This window comes from Lampris incognitus, unplaced genomic scaffold (assembly GCF_029633865.1).
Source record: "Lampris incognitus isolate fLamInc1 unplaced genomic scaffold, fLamInc1.hap2 scaffold_211, whole genome shotgun sequence".
NCBI lineage: Eukaryota > Metazoa > Chordata > Actinopteri > Lampriformes > Lampridae > Lampris > Lampris incognitus.
The window spans coordinates 54,076-77,196 of record NW_026611169.1 but is presented as its reverse complement, the minus strand read 5'-3'; the positions used below and the strand labels follow the sequence as shown (position 1 = coordinate 77,196).

The window sequence follows — 23,121 nt, the reverse complement described above, 5'->3', positions numbered from 1 at the left end:
ATGTGGCGAGGGAAGACATGCAGGTGACTGGTGTGACAGAGGAAGATGCAGAAGACAGGAAGAAATGGAAACGGATGATCCGATGTGGCGACCCCTAACGGGAGCAGCCGAAAGTAGTAGTAGTAGACGTTTAAAACGTTGCCAACTATGGTGCCTTTCTTATTTTTTCCTGCTCAAAAAACTTGTGGCTACAGTCGATTTTGCTCCAAAATTATAACCACCGTTTTGTATAACGTGTAATGTTTCTGTTTTCCGAAAGTCATTGCTAAATACAATTTAGGAGTAAACCAGGAGCCAACGCGTAAAGTTGAGTGGGGTGCGCATGTGGATGACGTCACACGTCGACGGACTCTAGACTTCAGCAAGGGGAAGTGAGCTAGGAAGGAACAACGTTTTTGCACCAAGTCCTGTAGTTAAAACGAGGTAAGATATGCACAGATACGACTGTACATTTGCTTTACTTGTCTTACAGATTCCAGGAGGCGATAAACACCGTGTGGGGAATCTTAAAAACGTCGTTAACTGCAACTGTAATCGGAGCCGTTGGCTAGGTTAAAAATCGTCGTGTCTCATGGTCTTACTGGACCCCAAACTATTTTTCCATTTATCTCGTTTCGAAAGTCCGTGACAGATATTAATCTTAGAGTTTGACTAAGCTTTCCTTGATCAAGCTACATTGACTTGGACTTCTCGAAACTGGACAGGAACTGACTCATCCACCTCGCAGTGCCTTCCCGTTAAACTTTGACAGATTTGTCTTTCTGTTTTTGCACACAGTGCTGAAAGGCCCACATGCTTGGCGCTGTGACACTGGACAACGAATATTGCTTCCTGGACACTTCTGGGTGTATTTTATGGATTTTGGGCTGCTGATCACAAAGCACTTTAAAATGTTCCTATTACATACCGTTTTGTAGATATAGCCTATTTTGTGATTTTCCCGTCATATTTTAAGTCTACTCGTATATTGCCCACAAAGCAAGCTGTTTTGGTCAGTCCAAGCATGCCTGGGCATGCACTCAGTGTAGGTGCTATGCAAATGCTGTCTTGGGCATGCATAGTCAGGTTAGATGCTGGTAGACAGCCTATAAAAGCTGCTCACATATAAAGATGCTATTTGGATGCATGTTGATGGACATGTTCTTCAGGCTATAGGAATCAGGAACACTTTGTCATTTCACCTCATGTACTTGCGCACATGAAATGAAACAACATGTTGTTTCCGCCAGCCCACAGTGCAACATACAGACAACATTCCGCCAGTGCAACATACAGACAAAAACACATCCAAGAACTACAAGAACACACATATTCAAAATAACACATATCCAAACTAAAAAAACAACAACAAAAAAACACTGTCCGACTCCAAGGGAACAAACGCCAGCCAGGATGACTGTTGGAACTGCCATTTCTGGGCTAGCAGTTAGCCTAGCCTGCCCCGATTATGCATCCTGTAGCATAATGAGTATACTTAACAATATAATTTATTGTCTTCAGGAAGCTGTAATACAGCAGAAATGTCTCGTCAGTGTTGCAACAGCTGCGATACATTGTTACATCTGTGGCGAGTATACGCTTATGGCTCAAAGACACATCATAACTGCACTTATTAAGAAAACCTAGGAGCTCTACTTCGGATGTAAAATTGGTGACCAAGAGAAACCCTGGGCTTCACACATTTGTTGTGCAACATGTGCAGTCAACCTGGGAGCTTGGTTTAGGGGTACTCGGGGGTCAGAAGGATCATGTAACAGACTGTTACTTCTATCTGACCAATGTATCTATGGCTTCTCTACCAAAAATAAGAAATCTATTGAATATCCCAATCTGCCTGTAGTCATGATACCAGTGCTACATGATGACAGTTTGCCAGTACCGAAGCCACCAGAGACATGGAGCCAAGATGAAGCAGATGAAGATGCACCCTTGTGCCAGGGACACTGCAGTGAGAGTCATGCCACCTGGTGTGTGGGTTCTGAGAGGTCCGTCAACTCATTCCTGCTTGCAATATTATCACTGGTCAAGTTGACTGTTCACGGCAGGCTAAAAGGACCCTCAGGCCACTGAGAAATGTCCCATTGCTCTCGACAGGTTGTCCGCGTGTACTTGCTGGACTTACTCGCTTCCTGGATGGCTTTTGGTCTACAGAAAACAGGGTCTCAGGCATGGAGGTGGCGGGGAAGTTTTCAGCTTCTGTTGCTGGGTTTGTTGGTGTGGGCTGGTGGAAACTTTGGACGTGCTTGTCCTGGTTTTCTCTGAATAGATCATGGTCAGATGGGGATAGTGAGAGGAATTCCATACTCAAGATGAGGTGAGTGGATGGATAATGTTGCTTGTATGGTGAAGTAGCTCAATTGCTTGAGTGTGCTCGAGGCATTGTTGCGTGGTCTCAGTTCTGGTGCAGAATACTAGAGCAGAAAAGGAGGAGCGGGTTACATAGTATTCATAGTGTGTGACTACTACTACTTTCGGCTGCTCCCGTTAGAGGTCGACACAGTGGATCATCTGTTTCCATCTCTTCCTGTCCTCTGCATCTTCCTCTGTCACACCAGCCACTTGCATATCTGCCCTCACCACATCCATAAACCTCCTCTTTGACCTTCTTCTTTTCCTCTTCCCTGGCAGCTCCATATTCAGCATCCTTCTCCCAATATACCCAGCATCTCTCCTCTGCACATGTCCAAACCATCTCAATCTTGCCTCTCTCGCTTTGTCTCCAAACTGTTCATCCTGAGCTGTCCCACTAATATACTCGTTCCTAATCCTGTCCTTCTTTGTCACTCCCAGTGAAAATCTTAGCATCTTCAACTCTGCCACCTCCAGCTCCGCCTCCTGTCTTTTTGTCAGTGCCACCGTCTCCAAACCATATAACATAGCTGGTCTCACAACCATCTTGTAAATCTTCCCTTTAACTCTTGCTGGTACCCTTCTGTCACAAATCACTCCTGACACTTCTCCACCCACTCCACCCTGCCTGGACTTTCTTCCTCACCTCTCTTCTGCACTCTGTTACTTTGGACAGTTGACCTCAAATATTTAAACTCATACAACTTCGTCACCTCTACTCCTTGCATCCTCACCATTCCATCTTCTTATTCCATCTTGCTCCTACTGACTTTCATTCCTCTTCTCTCCATTGCATACCTCCACCTCTACAGGCTCTCCTCAACCTGCACCGTATAATTTTTTTCAGGAAGCAAAACGTTTGAAAAGATCTGTTGTCCAGTATAATATGAGCCATGTAAAAAGGCACAATGTTTAATTCTGTAGTGTTGTAACGCCCCCCCCCCCCTTTTATTCAGAGAGGGAGTAATATCATAAGGTACTATTGCAAAGTGTGAGAAGAATTCAGTATTAGTAAATTAACTTGGCCTTGTTTTTGTTACAGGTAAGAGATGGCCCTCACACAAGTGTCGTCCAATAAGTGCGCTGGTGGCAACCAGAAGGTTTTTGAACATGAAAGGTGAGATCTGTGTACACACAGACACACACACACACACACACACACACACACACACACACACACACACACACACACACACACACACAAACTCCATAATGATCAGGCACCGTTCCTCTCATCACCTTCTTCTCTCTCACACACAGAGACACACACAGAACAGTAGTTGTCCTTGTAAAACCTTTGAACTTACAAGGTGGTTTAATAGACCCTATATCAAGTCCAGAATCAGAATCAAATTTATTGGCCATGTAGATTTGCACATACATGGAATTTGACTTATGTTTTGGGGCTTTCTCTGTGTACTCAACATATAATAATAACACTCCAACACAACAATCTTCAGCTATATCCACAAGGATTGACTTCTAAAGGCAAAATAAGAGGCAATAAAGTTCAATGGTGTAGAGAATATATCAGATGTTGAAATAAATGTTCGCAGGTTACTTGCGTACATGCCTGAGGTAGATGGACATGTACAATACAGTTATATACAAAATGGTTGGATTTATTTGGCAGTGTTAAGCATTCATTTGAATGACAGCCTGCGGAAAGAAACTGTTTTTTATAAAACAGAGAAGGAATGTGTGTGTGAAAGAAATCAAATCAATGACATAAACATAAGATCAAGATCAACACCACCCAGCCGAACTGTCTTACAGATGCCTACGCCATCGGTCTAACAGAAAACCCACAGGATTATTCAGCTGCTTTCTTCATGTTGTAGGCTCAGGCAAGCACAGGCGAAAGTCAAGCAGATAGCTCTCAGTTAACCCTGGGTGCTAGATACACGGTCTTAGATACACACGGTGCTAGATACACACGATCGTTTACTTGATCTATGTGTCTTGCAAAGTTTCCCTTTCATACCTGACCTGTATTTTGTATTTTGAACTTTATCCAACATTAACAGCATCAAGGTTTCATATATTTCAATAACATGGATATGATACTATATTTGAGTTCATTATATATTTAGTATATTTATTATATCCCACTGTAGTGCATCACAAGTATTTTTTAAATTTTATTTCTTTCTACATTTACATTGTACAATAGTACTTCTTTCTTTTATTACACATGTATATTTTTATAGATGATCCATTTTGTAAACTTGTTGGTTTGGTGTTGTTACCACTTGCACTTGTGCATATGCACTGTAATTTTCATATATATGCAAGGCATACCTTGCACATGTTTCATTTTACACAGAATTTTATTTATCCTTTTTTTTAATCATACTTAATGCTTTTTTGTTTATTTCTACTTATTCTTCCCCATGTTGCTGCAAAAAAATAATTTCCTCTCAAGGAATCATTAAAGATGATCTTATCTTAATCTAATCAATCTAATGTAGTAATTTTTCATAATGAGTATGCATTGTGTTTTATGCTTTGAGATATGTCTATCTTCCTTCTTGGGACAACAAAGCACTGAACTTAAACTTGGGCATTAAAGCAATATAAGACCCGAGGAGTCATTAAGTGTGTGTGTGTGTGTGTGTGTGTGTGTGTGTGTGTGTGTGTGTGTGTGTGTGTGTGTGTGTGTGTGTGTGTGTGTGTTTCTTATGCAGCACTGAACTGAAATGCAAGATTAAGTTTGCTATTTACCTCCCCCCCAAGGCTGAGACTGACAAATGTCCTGTCATGTACTGGCTCTCTGGTGAGTTACTGACCCAGTGTCAGCCCTTTCCAGGTCAACTCTTAATGCATTTTGAACCTTTATCTTGTACTGTCTATCATGTGCTCACTTTTCATGATGCGTTTTTTCCCCCAGGGTTGACGTGCACTGAGCAGAACTTCATCACCAAAGCTGGCAGTCAGCTGGCTGCAGCTGAACACGGCATCATCATTGTTGCCCCGGACACCAGTCCACGTAGGAAAACATTTATCTACTACTACTACTGCTACTTTTGGCTGCTCCCGTTAGGGGTCGCCACAGTGGATCATCCGTTTCCATTTCTTCCTGTCTTCTGCATCTTCCTCTGTCACACCAGCCACCTGCATGTCTTCTCAGCCACCTGCATGTCTTCTTGAGAGTGTATAAATGTAGGAAAACATTTATACACTCTCAAAATACATATGACATTTGGTGGTAATTTTGTTGCTGTTGTGTTTGAAATGTTTTAACACAGCTATAGTTTTGGTGATTATGGCTGATGGCCCCAAGTCGTCTGTCCTCTTGAGTGCCTTTTGCTGGCAGAAAAATGTGGTTAGGATGCTAGGAAGTGCTGGCAGAGAGCATCCTGACAGCTCCCTGAAAGAGCACTTTGGCGCATTGAGAGAAAAAATGCTGTATATGAATTTTGTATCTATGGTATGACACCATTGCTTATAATAGCAACCACATCTCATACTAATGTATTGTTTAAGTGTATTGTTTAAGTCTGTTATGGTTGACAATGTTAACTGTTTAAAGCCCTGCCCCATTTAGGCTGTAATTGACATTGCTATTTGACCAGCCTCCCTGAGAAATTAAGCCACTTTGAACAAAGTGTGGTTGGGCAGTGGTTAGCATGGTCGCCTCACAGCAAGAAGGTCCTGGGTTCGAACCCCAGGGTTGTCCAACTTTGGGGGTCATCCCAGGTCGTCCTCTGTGTGGAGTTTGCATGTTCTCCCCCTTGTCTGCATGGGTTTTCTCCGGGTGCTCTGGTTTCCTCCCACAGTCCAAAGACATGTAGGTCAGGTGAATCGGCCATATTAAATTGTCCCTAGGTGTCAGCGGTCGGGAAACTATGGCTCGCGAGCCATATATGGCTGTTCCGGTGACGGCATATGGCTCCCAGACAATTTTGAGTTGAAAATTATTTTTTTTTCAAAAAAATCAGTTTGGAACTGATTTTAAAATACTTGTGATATTTCTTAATAATACTGTGTCATTTTAAAGTAAACAGAAATTAGTTTTGAAGATAAATTTCACGGGTCACCCGTGGGTCGGGTCGGGAACCAATGGCTCGCGAGCATGTCCGGGTCATTGTAAAGGTGAAGAAATCAATTTTATCAGATAGCCAACTAGTTTATCCGCTTCAACCCTTGTAACGGAAAAGATGGCGAAAAGAAAAAAAGACGATGATTACCGTGCATTCCAGGCTGCGTGGACAGAGGAATTTGCATTTGTGGAGAGAGCAGGATCTGCGGTATGTCTAATATGCAATGATAAAATTGCATCGATGAAACGGTCAAATATAAAGCGGCACTTCGATACGCACCATGCTTCATTTGCATCGAAATATCCAGCGGGGGACAGCAGGAAAAGGGCATGCGAGGAGCTACAGCGGAGAGTGCAGACGAGTCAGCAGCAACTACGTGTGTGGACCAAGCAAGGTGACGGGAATTCCGCTAGCTTTGCGGGGGCTTTGGCAATAGTAAGGAATGGAAAGTCATTCACAGATGGCGAGTATGCCAAAACATTCATGCTTGATGTGGCCAATGAACTGTTTGATGACTTCCCAAATAAAGACAAGATAATCAAACGAATAAAAGACATGCCCCTGTCAGCAAGAACTGTGCACGATCGTAGCATCATGATGGCAAATCAAGTCGAGGAAACACAAATTAAGGACATAAACGCCGGGACATACTTTTCTTTCGCGTTAGATGAGTCAACAGACGTTAGCCATCTATCTCAGTGCAGTATCATTGCCAGGTATGCTGCAGGTGACACACTGCGTGAGGAAAGCTTGGCTGTTTTGCCAATGAAAGGGACAACAAGAGGAGAGGATTTATTCATGTCTTTCATGGAGTTTGCTAAAGAAAAAAAACTACCGATGGATAAACTTATTTTTGTCTGTACTGATGGTGCACCCTGTATGTTGGGGAAGAACAAAGGATTTGTAGCGCTTCTCCGTGAACATGAAAAGAGAGCCATCCTACGTTTTCATTGCATCCTGCACCAGGAGGCGCTTTGCGCTCAGACGTGTGGCCAGGAGCTTGGCGAGGTGATGTCTCTGGTCATTCGAGTGGTCAACTTTATTGTTGCCCGAGCTTTAAATGATCGCCAGTTTAAAGCTCTGTTAGAAGAAGTTGGGAATCATTATCCCGGTCTGCTTTTACACAGCAACGTGCGTTGGTTGTCAAGGGGGAAGGTGCTCAGCCGTTTTGCAGCTTGCCTGAGTGAAATCCGGACTTTTCTTGAAATGAAAGGCGTCAAGCATCCTGAGCTAGACAACACTGACTGGCTCCTGCAGTTTCACTATCTCGTGGACATAACTGGCCATCTGAACCAGCTCAATGTGAAAATGCAAGGTATTGGAAATACAATCTCATCCCTTCAACAAGCAGTGTTTGCATTTGAAAGCAAGCTGGAAGTCTTTCTCAGGGACATTGAAACAGGTCGTCTTCTGCACTTTGAAAGACTGCAACAATTTAGAGATGCATGCTTAGCAAGTGACTCCACTCAACATCTGGATCTCCAGCAGCTAGCTGGCTTTACGTTCAATCTCCTGCAGTCATTCAAAGCACGTTTTGGAGAATTTCGTGCGCGCACTGGTCTTTTCAACTTCATCACTCATCCACATGAGTGTGCAGTGGACAAAATCGACCTGACATGCATCCCCGGGGTCTCTATCGGAGACTTTGAGCTGGAAGTTGCTGACCTGAAGGCATCAGACATGTGGATGAGTAAGTTCAAGTCACTTAATGGAGAGTTGGAAAGTCTTGCGCGACAGCGAGCAGAGCTGGCGAGGGAACACAAGTGGACAGAAATTAAAAATCTTCAACCTGAAGACCAGCTGATTCTTAAAACTTGGAACGAGCTTCCTGTGACATACCACACAATGCAGCGTGTGAGTATTGCCGTATTGACCATGTTTGGCTCTACATATGCATGTGAACAGTCTTTCTCGCATATGAGGAACATTAAGACCAACCTACGCTCACGTTTAACTGATGGAAGCCTCAACGCCTGCATGAAGCTCAACCTCACCACGTATGAACCAGACTACAAGGCCATCAGCAAAACCATGCAGCACCAGAAGTTGCATTAAAAGTAAGACATATTTAATTTATTATACGTTAAAAATACTATATGGCTCTCAATGAAATATATTTAGAAATATTTGGCTTTTATGGCTCTCCCAGTCAAAAAGGTTCCCGACCCCTGCTAGGTGTGAATGTGTCGGCCCTGTGATGGCCTGGCGGCCTGTCCAGGGTGTCTCCCTGCTGCCTTCCAATGACTGCTGGGATAGGCTCCAACATCCCATAACCCTGAGAGCAGATTAAGCAGCTTGGCTAATGGATGGATGGATGGATGAACAAAGTGTGGCCACACTTAAAAGGCAGATGTCTCTGCAAAAAACACTTTCTGAAAGACGGCTGCAAGCACTTTATTATAAGTGAAAAAGAACATTGGATCTAAAAAAAAAACAAGGTGCCGAGAAGACACCCAGCCTAACTCTGGTGTTGCTGGTGTCATAGTCTATTTATATTGAGCTACACAGGTCAAAGTGCATTAGAATTACCGCGAATGAATACCTGAACACAAGTGTTGTAGTACTCGAGTCCAGGACTCGGACTCGAGTCCGACTCGAGTCCTGATTTTCATGACTCGTGACTCGACTTGGACTTGAGAACTGATGACTCGGACTTGGACTTGGACTCGCGAATTTACTGCATTCGGACTCGGAAGTTGGAGACCCGGACTCTGACTTTTTAATTGATAAAGACTGTTTTTGTTAGATTTTTTTTAAATAATAGGCCCTATTAAAATATATTGATAGCTATATTAATACTGTAACATTATTCAATTTCGTGTAAGGGCAGGCACGTGTGTTCCACCTACATGCGGATTCACGTGGCGTGCATACCGTCATGTTCAGTAGCGCGAAGATGCCTAAAGAGACGCCCCGAATTGTGCGCTTTGCTTACACAGATTTTACAACAAATTCCAGCAAGATCACTGCTAGATGTTCGATATGTAAACGAACTATTGAGGAGAAGACCGGGACAACCTCAAACTTCAACAGACGTCTTTCAAGGATGCACCCAGAAAAGTAAGTGATATGCAGTCAGTTGATGATATGGTTGGTGATCAGTTAACATTAGCTTGCTAGCTATCTAGCTACGGTAACAATAGCCTCTGAAGTAACTCAACCACTGGTCCAAGATGTTCGGTTAGGTCGTGTGGGTATATCATATCACTAGAACCAAGTGAAATTGTATAGGTAAGTTAAGTAACGTTACTGTTAGAATGCTAATGCAGCATTGCACAGAAAAGTCACAGTACGGTTCACTTTCGGTACGAGCGTGCCATCGATCTCACTAATGAATTGGTAAGTAACACGCAGCGTCTTCGTGTTATAGGGAGATTAAAACTGATTTTTCTTATTTAGCATTTAGCTAATTACCAAGTAGCATACACTTAACGGAAAAAACACACCACTCTGAACTACCGTGTTAGCATTAATCTTAACTAGCAATAACAAATCCGCACATGGCAGGTCTCCGCCATGAATATTCTCCAAGTGCGGAGAAGGAAGAAGTCTAGCCTATATGCATCCACAAATAATGTTGATAAAATGTGCACAACTTTACAATGCAAATAAAAATAATTGTAGGCTATTACTCGCTAAATGGACTAATTGAAGAAAGCTAATGTGGATGCCGCCACTGGTTTTCTTGAGAGCTGGAGACGGTACGAGATTTGACGGATGTGGCATTTCCCCCCCGATGTACCGAAAACTACCGAACCATATCGTGATTCGTGACACCGCATAGGCTACTGTAAATATGTGGATATTTTTCTTTGCATATATGCAGCATTGGGTGTGCCAAATTCTAAAAATAGACACGCACGACGTAGCTTTTGAACAGTACTATGAACTGGCTCTGTCTTCTAACAAAATCACACCCTGCCTGACCCATACAGAATAAACATACAGACTCACGGAGGATAGAGAGTTAAAGCTCAGCTAGGTAGCATGGAACATACTTAAATCAATAATTAAATGACTGGGTTTTGCTAATTAATCCCTGTCCTGTTAGTCTCATAAATTATGTATCTTTTCTCATACTTTTCATTTATCCAGCTAGCTTACATTAGTTAATCTAGTAATATGGTAATGTTAGTTATATAGATAACTAAATATGTAACTTAACTGGTTATGGTTCAAACAACTATGTGTATAATGTGTAACATTTGTATTGTTATTGCATATTGTTATAGCTATAACGTTACACATTTTTTGCTGTGAGAAAGATTACTTGAAACAGTTTGGCATCAGCAAGCTAAAGTGTGTATCCTATCTTCCCCTAGGTTCCAAGAATACCGTGCCTCCACTGCTTCAGATGTGATGCCAGCTGCTTCAGGTCAGAAGACTATCACATCATTTTTAAATGATGGACAGCAAAGGATGTACTACCTCAAACATCCACGTCAGAAGGCTATAAGTTATGCCCTTGTAAAAGATCTAATCATTAAGTGCTGCTTGCCACTCTCCATCGTTGACAACGAGGACTTCAAGCACTTGCTGCATGTCCTGGACCCTCAGTACCGGCCCATAGCAAGATCCACAATTTCCTCTGTGACCATTCAAGGAATGGTGGAAGTCAAGAAAGAACAGATAAAGAGCCAGCTGGCAGAAGCATCGAGTGTTGCTGTTACCACAGACATTTGGAGTGATCGAAAGATGCGGTCATTCCTTGGAGTGACAGCACACACAGTGGCAATGGATAAAAAAAACAGGAACTCAGCCTTCAGTCATATCTTCTTTCCTGCAAAAGAGTGCATGGGAAACACTCAGGAGAGAAGATTGCAATGATGTTGAATGCTGTGCTGAAGAATACCTGATTAAGGACAAGATCAACTTTGTCATAACTGACAATGCATCCAACATGAGAAAAGCTTTCCAGACCAGCTTTCCCCTAGAGGATCCTTGTGATGCTGAAGCTCATGATCCCAGCACATTTGAGGAGGATGATGAAATATGGCAAGACCAGAAGATCAACAGACAGTCAATGACACTTTGGCTGAGAACTGTAAGATGCAGAGACTATCATGCTTCACACATTCACTGCAGTTGGTCATAAAAGATGGTCTGAAAGACACCAGTGGGCTGAAGGCACCCTAGCAAAGCTATCCCGTGTAGCCAACCTCTTCCACAGTGGCACCTCGTTTAAAGACTGCTTTGAAGCGTGTTTTGGTGATGCAACAATTCCAACAGCGAATGCCACATAATGGAATTCCACTCTGAAGCAGGTGAAGGCTTATGTGCATTTAGACATGCAAAAGCTGTCCAGTGTGTTGGAATCAGAGGGGCACAAAAGCCTTATCTTATCCCCGCGAGAGTATGCTCAGCTTAAAGAACTGATCAAAGTTCTTGATCCGTTCTTAGAGGCAACCAACCTAACTCAGGGTGAGACTACTGTCACCGTCAGTGTGATTGTGCCCTGTGTCCTCACTCTGCGCTGTCACCTGCAGGAAATAAGAGGAAAAGCCAGATACTGTGGGCCTCTGGTGAGAGCTCTGGAGAGCTCCTTGAAAACAAGGTTTGCAGAGGTTTTCAGTGCAGTCAAGATACCAGGATGTGAGCCAGCTGAAGGAAGAGGCCCCACCAAATTTTCTTTCACCAATGCCTACTTCATAGCATCTGTGTTGGACCCAGCATTTGGCTTCCAGTGGCTAGAACATGATGTGCAGCTGGACAGTGACATCAAAGATGTGCTGAAGACTGAGATCAAAGGTGAGAAATGTTTTGATTAACGTTAGTTAAGTGATTAACTATTTGATTGTTGTGATGTTTATATCATTGAAGGTGTTAAAATAAAGCACATAGGCGTGTCATTTGTCATGTAGGCGTAGTCAATAACATATTTGTAATGAGTCCCCCATGCCCCCTCTCATTTCAGAGTATATAAAGGCAGAGGGTGACAAGCAAGCGGTATCAACAGCAGATGCAGCGGAAGCAACAGGACCAGGGGAAGGTGAACTTTCAGAGTCTCCTCCTGAGAAGCAGTTGAGAATGTTCTCCCACTATAGGAGGACTCCCTCCTCCACCAAGAAGAAGCCGTCTGGCCAGGCTCAGTTGACTGCATACCTCGACTTGATCGCTGAGCAGGACTCAGACTCAGTCCCGTGCCTCTGGTTTTGGCAGCAAAACAAATCCAAATTCCCTACCCTCTATCAGATTGCCACACAGGTATTCTCTATCCCTGCCTCCAGTGCGCCCATTGAAAGGGTATTTAGTCATGGAGGCATTTTGATGAGGCCTCACCGTGCAAGGTTGAGTAGTTCCATGCTGTCAGATCTTATGTTTTTGAAATGCAACGTGTATGCTTAAAACTAGTGCCACCAGCCTTTTGTTCCTAACTATTCCTGAGAGACAATGTCTTTTGACTAGTTTTTATGACTGCATTGTATGCTGTGGAACTTACTTCTGTATACTGTTTCCACCATTTGCTAATATCATGCTATTCACAGCTATCAATGTGTTTTGAAGCACATCCGATGTTCAGAATGTCAAAGAAATTCAGACTGTTCTAAAAATGTGTGTGTGCGCGCATGCTTGCGCATGCATGTGTGCGAGTGTGTGGGTGTGCATTTGTTTGGCTATCGTGTCACAAAGTAAATAAACTCCCTTTGAAATGGTGACAGCTGTGTCATTTTTGTTTAATGTAGACCTTTTTTATTTGTATGTCAGATCTTTGACTGTGCCCGAGGGGATCACTGGAGCCATCTTGGAACTCGACTCGGACTCAACCTTGATGACTCGGACTCTGACTAGGGTAATAGGGACTCGACTCGGACTCAAGTAATGGGGACTCGACTCGGACTCGACTCGACTTTTCTTTGGTGACTCAGACTTGGACTTGGACTCGAACACTGGGGACTCGAGACTCGACTCGGACTCGAGGTTTAGTGACTCGACTACAACACTGCTGAACACATCAAAATACAGGATTTACTATAAGAGGAATATTCTACTAATCCACTATTTTGGCTCCAATTTTGGCCCTTGCAATGAGATAAACTAACACCCTTCCATCTCTCATCTCCTTCAGGTGGCTGCAACATTGAGGGAGAAGATGAGAGCTGGGACTTTGGCACTGGAGCTGGTTTCTATGTCAATGCCACCCAGGAACCCTGGAAAACTAATTACCGCATGTATGCCTATATCACTGAGGAGGTAGGCTGGTTTTAGATTAACTGTTCAAAACAAAAAAATTGTAAGGGGCGTCCAGGTAGCATAGCGGTCTGTTCCATTGCCTACCACCCTGGGTAGGTTTTAAAAACAAACACGGCACAGATTTGTGCACATATGAACTGAAGTAGTTGTTAGTGAATATAGAAGACATAACACTACAGTATTTATGTGTTTTCTGGATGCATCAAAAGCTTTTGACCGAGGGCGTCCGGGTAGCGTGCCGGTCTATTCCGTTGCCTACCAACACGGAGATCGCCGGATCGAATCCCCGTGTTACCTCCAGCTTGGTCAGGCACCCTACAGACACAATTAGCTGTGTTTGTGGGTGGGAAGCCGGATGTGAGTATGTGTCCTGGTCTAGCGCCTCCTCTGGTCAGTCGGGGTGCCTGATCGTGGTGGTGGTGGTGGTGGTGGGGGGGGTAGTGCGATCCTCCCATGCGCTACGTCCCCCTGGCAAAATTCCTCACTGTCAGGTGAAAAGAAGCAGCTGGCAACTCCCTGTGTATCGGAGGAGGCATGTGGTAGTCTGCAGCCCTCCCCAGATTGGAAGAGGGGGTGGAGCAACAACCGAGACTGCTTGGAAGAGTAGGGTAATTGGCTGGATGCAATTGGGGCGAAAAAAAAATGCTTTCCTGATTTTGTTTTACTGAATTGTTTTAACATTTTAAAAAATGTTTAGTACTAATTTTATTGCTCATTCATGAGACTGTTTCTCACTAGAACACATAGATATAAAAACTTATTGGAAGAATTATTTTCTATTTATCAAGAACTTCTGTAACAGTTCCCATTTAGTTGTTATTTCAAAAACTCCTTCTTCCCCTTTCTCAAAGTTCCTGTTCATTTTAGAATTGAGAAAAGTAGTTTTGGTGAGGCATGTCTGTTATAGGACAAAAAATAGGGTAGAGATGGGTAGTCATACAACACCCACGTTGGGAAGCAAATTTTATGCTTGCATTTAAAGATAGCATAGTAACCATTCATAACAGTCTGGCAAAAAGCGGAGCAATAGAAAACTTAAAATAGCCAAGCTTGGGTGCTGTTTCACCATTTATTGACAGTGATAAACGCCACCAATTTAATCTACTATTTAAAGTAAATGAGAGTGTGTCTGTGCTTGTACCATGCTGACTAAGGCTGAATTAGAACAAAGTAGATGTTCAGCAACCCCATGGGGAATAAGTTTTGTGCATCCTGCTGCTAACTGCTGGGCAATGCAATTTACTGTATACTAACTGCTGTTGTAGACAACTCTGTCTCAACAGGAATGCGTTCTCATTTTTTTGCCTGTGCCTCTAATATGTCTCTGTCTCATTCTTTTTCCTCTGTCGTTGACTCTCTCTCTCTCTCTCTCTCTCTCTCTCTCTCTCTCTCTCTCTCTCTCTCTCTCTCTCTTCTCTCTCTCTCTCCCCCTATCTCTATCTCTATCTCACCTTATCTATCTCTTCCTTCATCTTCACTACCCTTTTTCTTTTAGCTTCCCAAGCTGATCAACGCTAACTTCCCTGCTGACCCAGACAGGATGTCCATCTCCGGTCACTCTATGGGAGGACACGGGGCGCTTATCTGCACCCTGAAAAACCCTGGGAAATACAAGGTACTCCATACCAGGACGATGGTAAAAAAAAAAAATATAATAATAATTTTAAAAAAATGAATTCATACAATACAGAATGAAAAGATTGCAGGATGGTCAGGTATTAGAACAGCGGTATGAATGGAAAGTTGGCAGTTTAAATCTCTTAACTGGCCTGGTAAATCTGGGCAGCCCTTGCTGAGCATTCACTTCCATAATGTCCTTGAGCAAGGGGCTTAACCTCCAGTTTGCACGGTGGAGCTGCTTGATGATCAGTTTACTGGAGAGCTCTAACAAGATCAAACTCAAAAAGTTTAGAAATATTTTAAATTATGTTATCTAAACATAAGGCCTTAAAATTTCCAAGTTTTATCAAAAGCATTTTAAGTCCAAGATCCAAGGTCAGTTTTAGAAGTATTGTGCCGCAGTTTTAGATTTTTTTTGTTGTTTTGTTTTGTGGAAAACTATGCCCACAGGTGGATTTGGTTTTCATTTTCACATTTCAAAGAAAGTTGAATCAGTTCATCTGGACATGTTTATTGTGCCAGTAAATGTTGTGTCCAGATGAACTGATTCAACTTTCTTTGATTTTCTTACCTGGATTATTGAGCATGCATAAAGACATTTTCACATTTGTTTCTTTTTGCAGGATTGGTCTTATATCGCCTCCTCCTTTCTGGCATTAACAACATTCTTAAATGTTTAATAATAATTATTATTATAAAGTTTCATTTGGTAAGATTATAATCTTACCAAATGAAACTTTCAGTCTAACCTTAGACTAAATCAAATACTATAAATGACCATAAGCAACACTGATACATTGTATACTAGTAGTTAGTAATACAGTCATGGACCTGATTTTAACTTCCTCTCACCTGTCTTTGTCCCCCCCCCCCCCCATCTTATTTTTTTCTGTTTGTTTGAGGCAGACCGTTTCTGCTTTCGCTCCCATCTGCAACCCCATGCAGTGTCCCTGGGGCCAGAAAGCATTCTCAGGCTACCTGGGCTCAGACAAGTCCATGTGGGAGGTAGGTATAGTTGCATTATAACAGCCCTCTTAATAATAGACATTGTAATTCCCTGCCATTTTGCCCCCCCCCACACACACACGGGACCAGTGGTGGAGGAAGTACTGAATCTCAGTACTTAAGTAAAAGTACAGATAACCAAAGGAATATATACTCTAGTAATAGTAGAAGTACCACAATGACAACCCTACTTAAGTAAAAGTAAATATTACTTGCTTTTAAATGTACTTTTAAGTATTAAAAGTAAAAGTACTTGTGTATTGATTTATTCTCTTAATGTCTACATTATAATAAAAACAGTATGGACTGTTGCATTTTAATTAAGCTAGTTTTAGGTTAATGTAATTGTGCTTACCATCTGTGTTACATTATGACTTACAATTCTGGATATTGTAAAATGTGATCTGGAGAATTAAATAGCATTAAGCAAAATCAAACAAGTAACACTGGTTATACATCTTTTAAAGATTTATTTCATTTCATTTAAACATTATTAAAGATTTTATACTTCAGTTTACAAAAAAACTTGTGTGTCAGACACATAAGCAGTCCCAAACACTGAATTCAAATCACTTAAAGCAGCATTATGCGGGAGTGCTCCCTCTTCAGGAGAAGTTGTGCATTATGCTATATAACAACCACTAGCTGACTGTAAAATGCACATTTGGATATGTTTACAAGCTGTGGAAATGGTTAGCATAAGTTTGGCAAAATGATGTGGACTAATAAGGTAAGAAACAAGGTTTAAAACTAATAGAATTTCTGACCCGAGGTGCCGCAGCTCGCCGCCACCAAAAGTTGCATTGGTGTGTTTTGATTTATAGACAGTAGAGGGAGGCGAGACTGCCACCTAATCAACCCAGGAAATGTTATAGAACCATCACAATGACTTCGAAGCTGTTTAATTAAGGTAAATTAAGCTAAATAAAACTGCATTGGGTCTCTTTAATCAGAACTCTCCCAGGTGAGGCATAAGGCTTAGAACTGCCTCTGAGGCTCTCTCAAAACCAAACTGTCACTTTAACGCATCCTGTGCCGAACTTGTACTTATTCAAGATTAAAGTCCTTTCACATTTTCCAGTTTAAACTTCACATTACCAGTATTTTTTGTTGAGTTTCAAGAGGAGTTGTTTTTCGAAGTTCTTAGAACCAAGCTTGCCTCTTTTGGGGGTAAAAATCTGCCCTGCTGTGTTGAAAAGTCTCTTGTAGGCAGCAGAGGCAGGTAAAGGCATATTTACCTTAAGCGACAATCTGTAGATTGCAGGCACTGATTTTAGAACATTCATTGAGGTAGCTGTGCTGGCCAGGTAAGCATCCAGCTGCTTTGATGTCTCCTGAACGTTGTCTTTCATCATGTCAAAGTAGTCGTCGTCATCGTCCTCCTCCTCCATCTGCTCTGACTGGTTAGACTGTATTGGCTCCCGCTCCAACTGAGTTTTGATGTAGTTCATGCCTACATGAACTACATGTAGAAATGTAGTAGAGTAGAAAGTGTAAATAACTGCTGCAAAATGTAACTAAGTAAAAGTCGAAAGTATGCATTATTGATTCTACTTAAGTAAAGTACAGATACGTAAAAAATGTACTTAAGTACAGTAACGAAGTATTTGTACTTCGTTACATTCCACCACTGCACGGGACAACGGGTATCCATCATTTGAAGTCCATAGAGACCATTTATGAGCTCAGTGTAGGTCCAAGAAAAAAAGATGGGGGGGTGGTGTGTGTGTGTGTGTGGGGTGGTGGGGTGGGTTCATCCTCTATCGTTTGGGACTTCGATGGTGTAAAAAAAGACAGCCAGACGTTGCTTTTCGCAGATTGTCACACTGTTGCCAATGGGATTGTTTACAACATGCATGTGACACACACCGGCATGGACTATCTAAACACAGAGCATCATTCAACTTTAGCTAATAGTTGCGAGGGACAGATCAAACATCAGAATCCAACATGATGGACTAACAACGCAACAATTCGTATTATTGTTGTTGAATGTTCAGTCAATGAAAATGAGTTAACATAAACGATGGACAGATGGATGACGGTTTGCTACAGGTGGTAGCTGGCCAGCTAATGTAGCCTTGCGCTTGGCAAGTTCATGTTTAGCCTACAAATTGAAAGTAAATAACACCAAATGCAAACTTGACTCACATCAGGCAGCAACAAGATTATGCATCATTTCCTTTTTTTACTGCAACCTAGAGGATGTGGTTCCTTAATTATAATAAACATTTTTTGAATTATCAAAATTATTTTATTAACTGTGCACGGTTGACTTGGATTAGGCAGCGACAGAGAGCAGTAGTGTTGGTTGAGTGAGCTAGAAAGTGAATGGAGAGAGGGAGTGGCAGTACTGAGGACAAACTTTTTTTTTATCCCCCCCTTTCTCCCCAATTGTATCTGGCCAATTACCTGACTCTTGTGAGCCGTCCTGGTCGCTGTTCTACCCCCTCTGCCGATCCAGGGCGGGCTGCAGACTACCACATGCCTCCTCCGATACATGTGAAGTCATCAGCCACTTCTTTTCACCTGACAGTGAAGAGTTTCACCAGGGGGATGTAGCGCGTGGGAGGATCATGCTATTCAGGCACTCCAACTGACCAGAGGAGGCGCTAGTGCAGCGACTAGAACACATGCCCACATCTGGCTTCCCATCCGCAGACACAGCCAATTGTGTCTGTAGGGATACCCGACCCAGCCAGAGGTAACACGGGGATTCGAACCGGCGATCCCTGTGTTGTTAGGGAACAGAATAGACCACTACGCTACACGGACCCCCACAAACATTTTTCAAAGGTTTTGAATTACCGCCGGTCATCACCAAGATGTTGTAATGTGTTTCAAAATTGCTTAAAAGGCTGCAGTCTCAACTCATTTTTAACTACTTCCAGCAGGGGACTTGCAGACTCTAGTAGAATGTCTTAGCCTTGCTGAAATATCTTTTCCTAGATGTTGTCCTTAAGATTTAAGTACTTTTTTCACTCCATGGCCATTATCAGCACTTAATCCTTCCTCTTTCCTGTTTGGTTTATTGCGTTCTAGCTATATACAGTTGATTAAAGATAGAACATCTGTAAAAGCCTGACGTTTTGAGCTGTTTGATGCATAGTGAAAGCGCTTTATTAGCTGCAGTATTAGACATGGGTGTTGACAGCTGTGTGCCAAGGACTAGGACGCTAACAAAGGTCTTCCTGAATTACGGGGGTGTACAGAAACATCCGTGGTCACTTTGGTTTCATTACACTACAGCTGACATCTGGAGTACATATTGCAAGGATTTCTTTTTTTTCTGTTCAGTGATAAGAGGCTCACATTTTTAACATGATTTTGTTTCAGTTTGGTGTTGTAATAATATAAATAAAAATGTATGTACTGAAAAGTTAGGTAGATGGAAGGAGTTAAAACTGAGACGAGCTTTGCAATATGGTATTGAAATGACAAAAAAAGAAAACTTGCAATAGAAAAGCTGTTCAAAAGTGCCTTCTTCCCTTAAAACATGATTTGTCCACAGTATTTAAACTTGATGGCTGCATTACAGAATAGCAGCAATGGTTATGTGTGGAGTGGTGCTGAAATCTCATAATTTTACATATTGTGTTATAGGTTTAGCAGTTGTTAAGTAATGTAAATCAAATCAATTTTATTTGTATAGCCCAATATTACAAATCTGCCTCAGTGGGCTTAACAGCAACACAACATCCTGTCCTTAGACCCTCTCATCAGATAAGGAACAACTCCCTAAAAAGACCCTTTAACAGGGAGAAAAAATAGGAAGAAACCTCAGGGAGAGCAACAGAGGAGGGATCTCTCTCCCAAGACGGACAATGTGCAATGGATGTTTTGTTTATGTAATTTACACAATACAACATTGAAAGAGGATAACACAATTATAATGGACTTATAAAAGTGTAACATGTTTAACAAATTGCAGACAGGGAGTATGATTTGGCTGCAGCTTGGAAAAAAACGTCAGTCAATTTTTTTTTTGTTTGTTTTCGCTTTATCCCTGACACACACCACACACGCTTGTAAATGGCAGAGAGCATCAGGATAATTAATGCAGGGGCTCAAGGTTATTTTCACTAACCTTAAACTGCTACTTGATCACCAATGTCCATCCCTTATTATGACTGCAGTAATGGCAAAATTATAATCCCAATTATCTTGTTAGATATTGCCGTCATGATTATTTGTCTTGATTCGGGAACATAATTTTTCTAGCCTTTCAATGTAATAAACATCTCAACAAGTTTATTGTGCCTGTACAGCAGGTATTTGTGGATTTCAATGTTTAAATATTGGCAACATATTAATTTTCCACAGGTATAAATCCTAGCTGTGGAGACCTGAATCATGACATATGCAGGGTTTGAATTACAAATACACTTCTGGCGGTGGGGTTGAGGGGGTGTCACTTTTTCACTGGAGTGGGCTCAGTGAAGCATAGCCAAACCAATATGCATCACTAGAAATGCATCATAACAATAACCATTTTCAGTAAACATTAAGTGAAACTATAAAGAGCTTAATTTAACCAAAGTATTGAAAAAAGTCTACTCATGTGAGGCAGTCATTTACTCTTGGAAATGTTCTAATTTTGATACCAGCAAACAGCATCTCATGACTGGACAGTGCCAACTCTTCCTCTGTTGTTGATCAGTGATCAGCACGTCTAGTGTTGATGCACCAACTTATTCATCTAACCTAGCTGACATACATAGGGCTGGAGCCATATTGTGCGTTTGTATTTTCACAGTTCACATGTGCTGGTAGTGTTGGGATAATACAGCTCTAACGCCATGTGCCACTGAGAAAACTGTTCATTGTGACAAATGTGATAACTGATAACTATCATCTCTCCCTCACCCCCGCAGGCCTATGATGCAACTACATTGGTGGCATCCTACTCCGGCCCTCAGCTTGACATCCTAATTGATCAGGGCCGTGACGACCAGTTCCTGTCAGCCAGCCAGCTCCTCCCTGACAACCTGATCGCTGCCTGCTCTGAGAAGAAGATCCCCGTGGTCTTCAGACTGCAGCCGGTCAGTACCCGCACTCCCAACACATTTGGTTAACACACTAATAAACACATTTGGTTAGCACACTAATAACGTAATGCATAAACAAAAAAATAAATGTTTTCCATCACAACAAATGCCCTAAGACGGGGTAAAATCATCTGCTGCTCCAGTGAGCTTTTCCTATTTGCTACATTAAAATCAACATCAAAATACCTTTGATTAACCCAGTCTGTGACATGACGCACAAATTCCCTCATACAAATGTACACAAACCTATTTTTCATCTTGTTACCTTTTTTTCCTATGGCTCCTGATTTCCTGCCATTTGAGTATTTGCTGCTAATGTTAATGATGACTTGGTGTCTACTGCCACCGTGTGGCTAAGATGGGGAAATAACTATTTCTTTAGTGTGAAAAGCTGATGTGTTTTTTGGCATGGGGGGGTTATTTGCCTGTGTGTTTGTATGTGTTACTGCTCTTAGTTATTTTTAATAAATAAAACTGACTGGATGTGACGCTAAACACATTCACTTTCTATGGAATTATTGTGTGTAGAAATGTGTAATGTTTACAAATTATAGGGCAATCGTGTGTCTGAAAAAATCAGCTTCATCAGTAAATTGAGATGAACATTGTTGCTATGAATCAATGGAACCTGGTTTTTTTTTTTTAACATAATCCCATCTGGTCTCAAACAGGGCTACGACCACAGCTACTTCTTCATATACTCCTTCATCAACGACCACATTAAGCACCACGCCAAGTACCTGAACGCCTAAACCACCCCAAGCACTCAACCTGATTGCCAATAGGGATAGGATTCATGTTTCACATCATGACAGAGAATTTCGACAGTTTATCTTCATTTTCAAGCTTTGTGGCATAATTTTCTTTTTTCTGAAGACACTAGTGAGATTTAAAAAAAAAAAACTTTGGTAGCGTTAACAACAAGTAGACCCAATGTAAAACACATTTCTTCTCTCTCTAAAGCTTTTCCCAGTGCCTTAAGACTTGAAAACACTTATGTTTCCAGACCAGACAGCAAAACCCTAACATCCACAAAGATATTAACATTTCCTTAACGAAGAACATAGCATAAAAACACTACCAACACTGCATTGTACCAGTGAATACTGAGGAAGTCAAAGGGTAGAGCCACTGTACTTTCACATTAGATGTAACAAGATGTTCCTGTGACCCCTGAGCAGACGTGTTTGTTGCGATCAGGTTTTTGGATTTTTGTTTTGTTAGGAATACACTGTTCTTGGATAAATTATAGTTAATATGAAGCAAAGCATTATAGATCAGCCACTGCCAAACACTTCAGGCCCTGGTTTAGTGGAGTCTTCATGCATATTTCCCCTCTGGCTGCTGCACCTTTTCTCTTAATAAAATTCTTGGTTATTCACTTGTGATTGTACTTGAATATTCAATGCTGATATATTGTGGCAACATGGTGGCCCAGTGGTTAGCGCTGTTGTCTCACAGCAAGAAGGTCCTGCGTTCAAACCCCAGGCCGTCCCAGGTCCTTTCTGTGTGGAGTTTGCATGTTCTCCCCATGTCTGCGTGGGTTTCCTCCAGGCGCACCAGTTTCCTCCCACCGTCAAAAAAACTTGCATGTTAGGGTTAATACTCCTGTCTGTGTCCCTGACCAAGACAAGCCAAGTCAAGTCAATTTTATTTGTATAGCCCAATATCACAAATTTGCCTCAAGAGGTTTAACAGCAACACAATATCCTGTCCTTAGAACCCTGCATCGGATAAGGAATAACTCCCTAAAGAAAATAAAAAAAACCTTTAACAGGGAGACAAAACAAGTTAACTTGTTGATGTTCGCTATCGCATTCAAGTTAGCTCTACAAGACTCCACATTAGCTTACGTTATCATGACC

General features: G+C 41.9%; 1 protein-coding gene across 2 annotated transcripts; it reads left to right on the top strand.

Moving 5' to 3' along the window:
- The first annotated feature begins 326 nt into the window (after positions 1 to 326).
- esd (esterase D/formylglutathione hydrolase) lies at positions 327 to 22,637 on the top strand. 2 transcript variants are annotated; one of them, XM_056301900.1, is made up of 10 exons: positions 1,877 to 1,985; positions 2,095 to 2,314; positions 3,392 to 3,466; positions 5,037 to 5,125; positions 5,240 to 5,338; positions 13,459 to 13,583; positions 15,079 to 15,198; positions 16,110 to 16,208; positions 21,083 to 21,250; positions 21,928 to 22,637. In XM_056301900.1, exons 3-10 carry the CDS (start codon positions 3,399 to 3,401, stop codon positions 22,006 to 22,008), a joined length of 849 nt encoding a protein of 282 aa, XP_056157875.1. In that variant the 5' UTR covers positions 1,877 to 1,985; positions 2,095 to 2,314; positions 3,392 to 3,398; the 3' UTR covers positions 22,009 to 22,637. The 2 variants fall into 2 exon arrangements, with proteins under 2 accessions (XP_056157874.1, XP_056157875.1); XM_056301899.1 differs by lacking the exons at positions 1,877 to 1,985; positions 2,095 to 2,314 and adding an exon at positions 327 to 423.
- The last annotated feature ends 484 nt before the right edge of the window (positions 22,638 to 23,121 follow it).

Coding starts and splice junctions, on each gene's coding strand:
- esd (XM_056301899.1), top strand. CDS start 3,399: ATGGCCCTCACACAAGTGTCGTCCAATAAGTGCGCTGGTGGCAACCAG. Junction 5,126..5,239: donor TGTCATGTACTGGCTCTCTG/GTGAGTTACTGA, acceptor TTTTTCCCCCAG/GGTTGACGTGCACTGAGCAG. Junction 13,584..15,078: donor ATGCCTATATCACTGAGGAG/GTAGGCTGGTTT, acceptor TTTTTCTTTTAG/CTTCCCAAGCTGATCAACGC.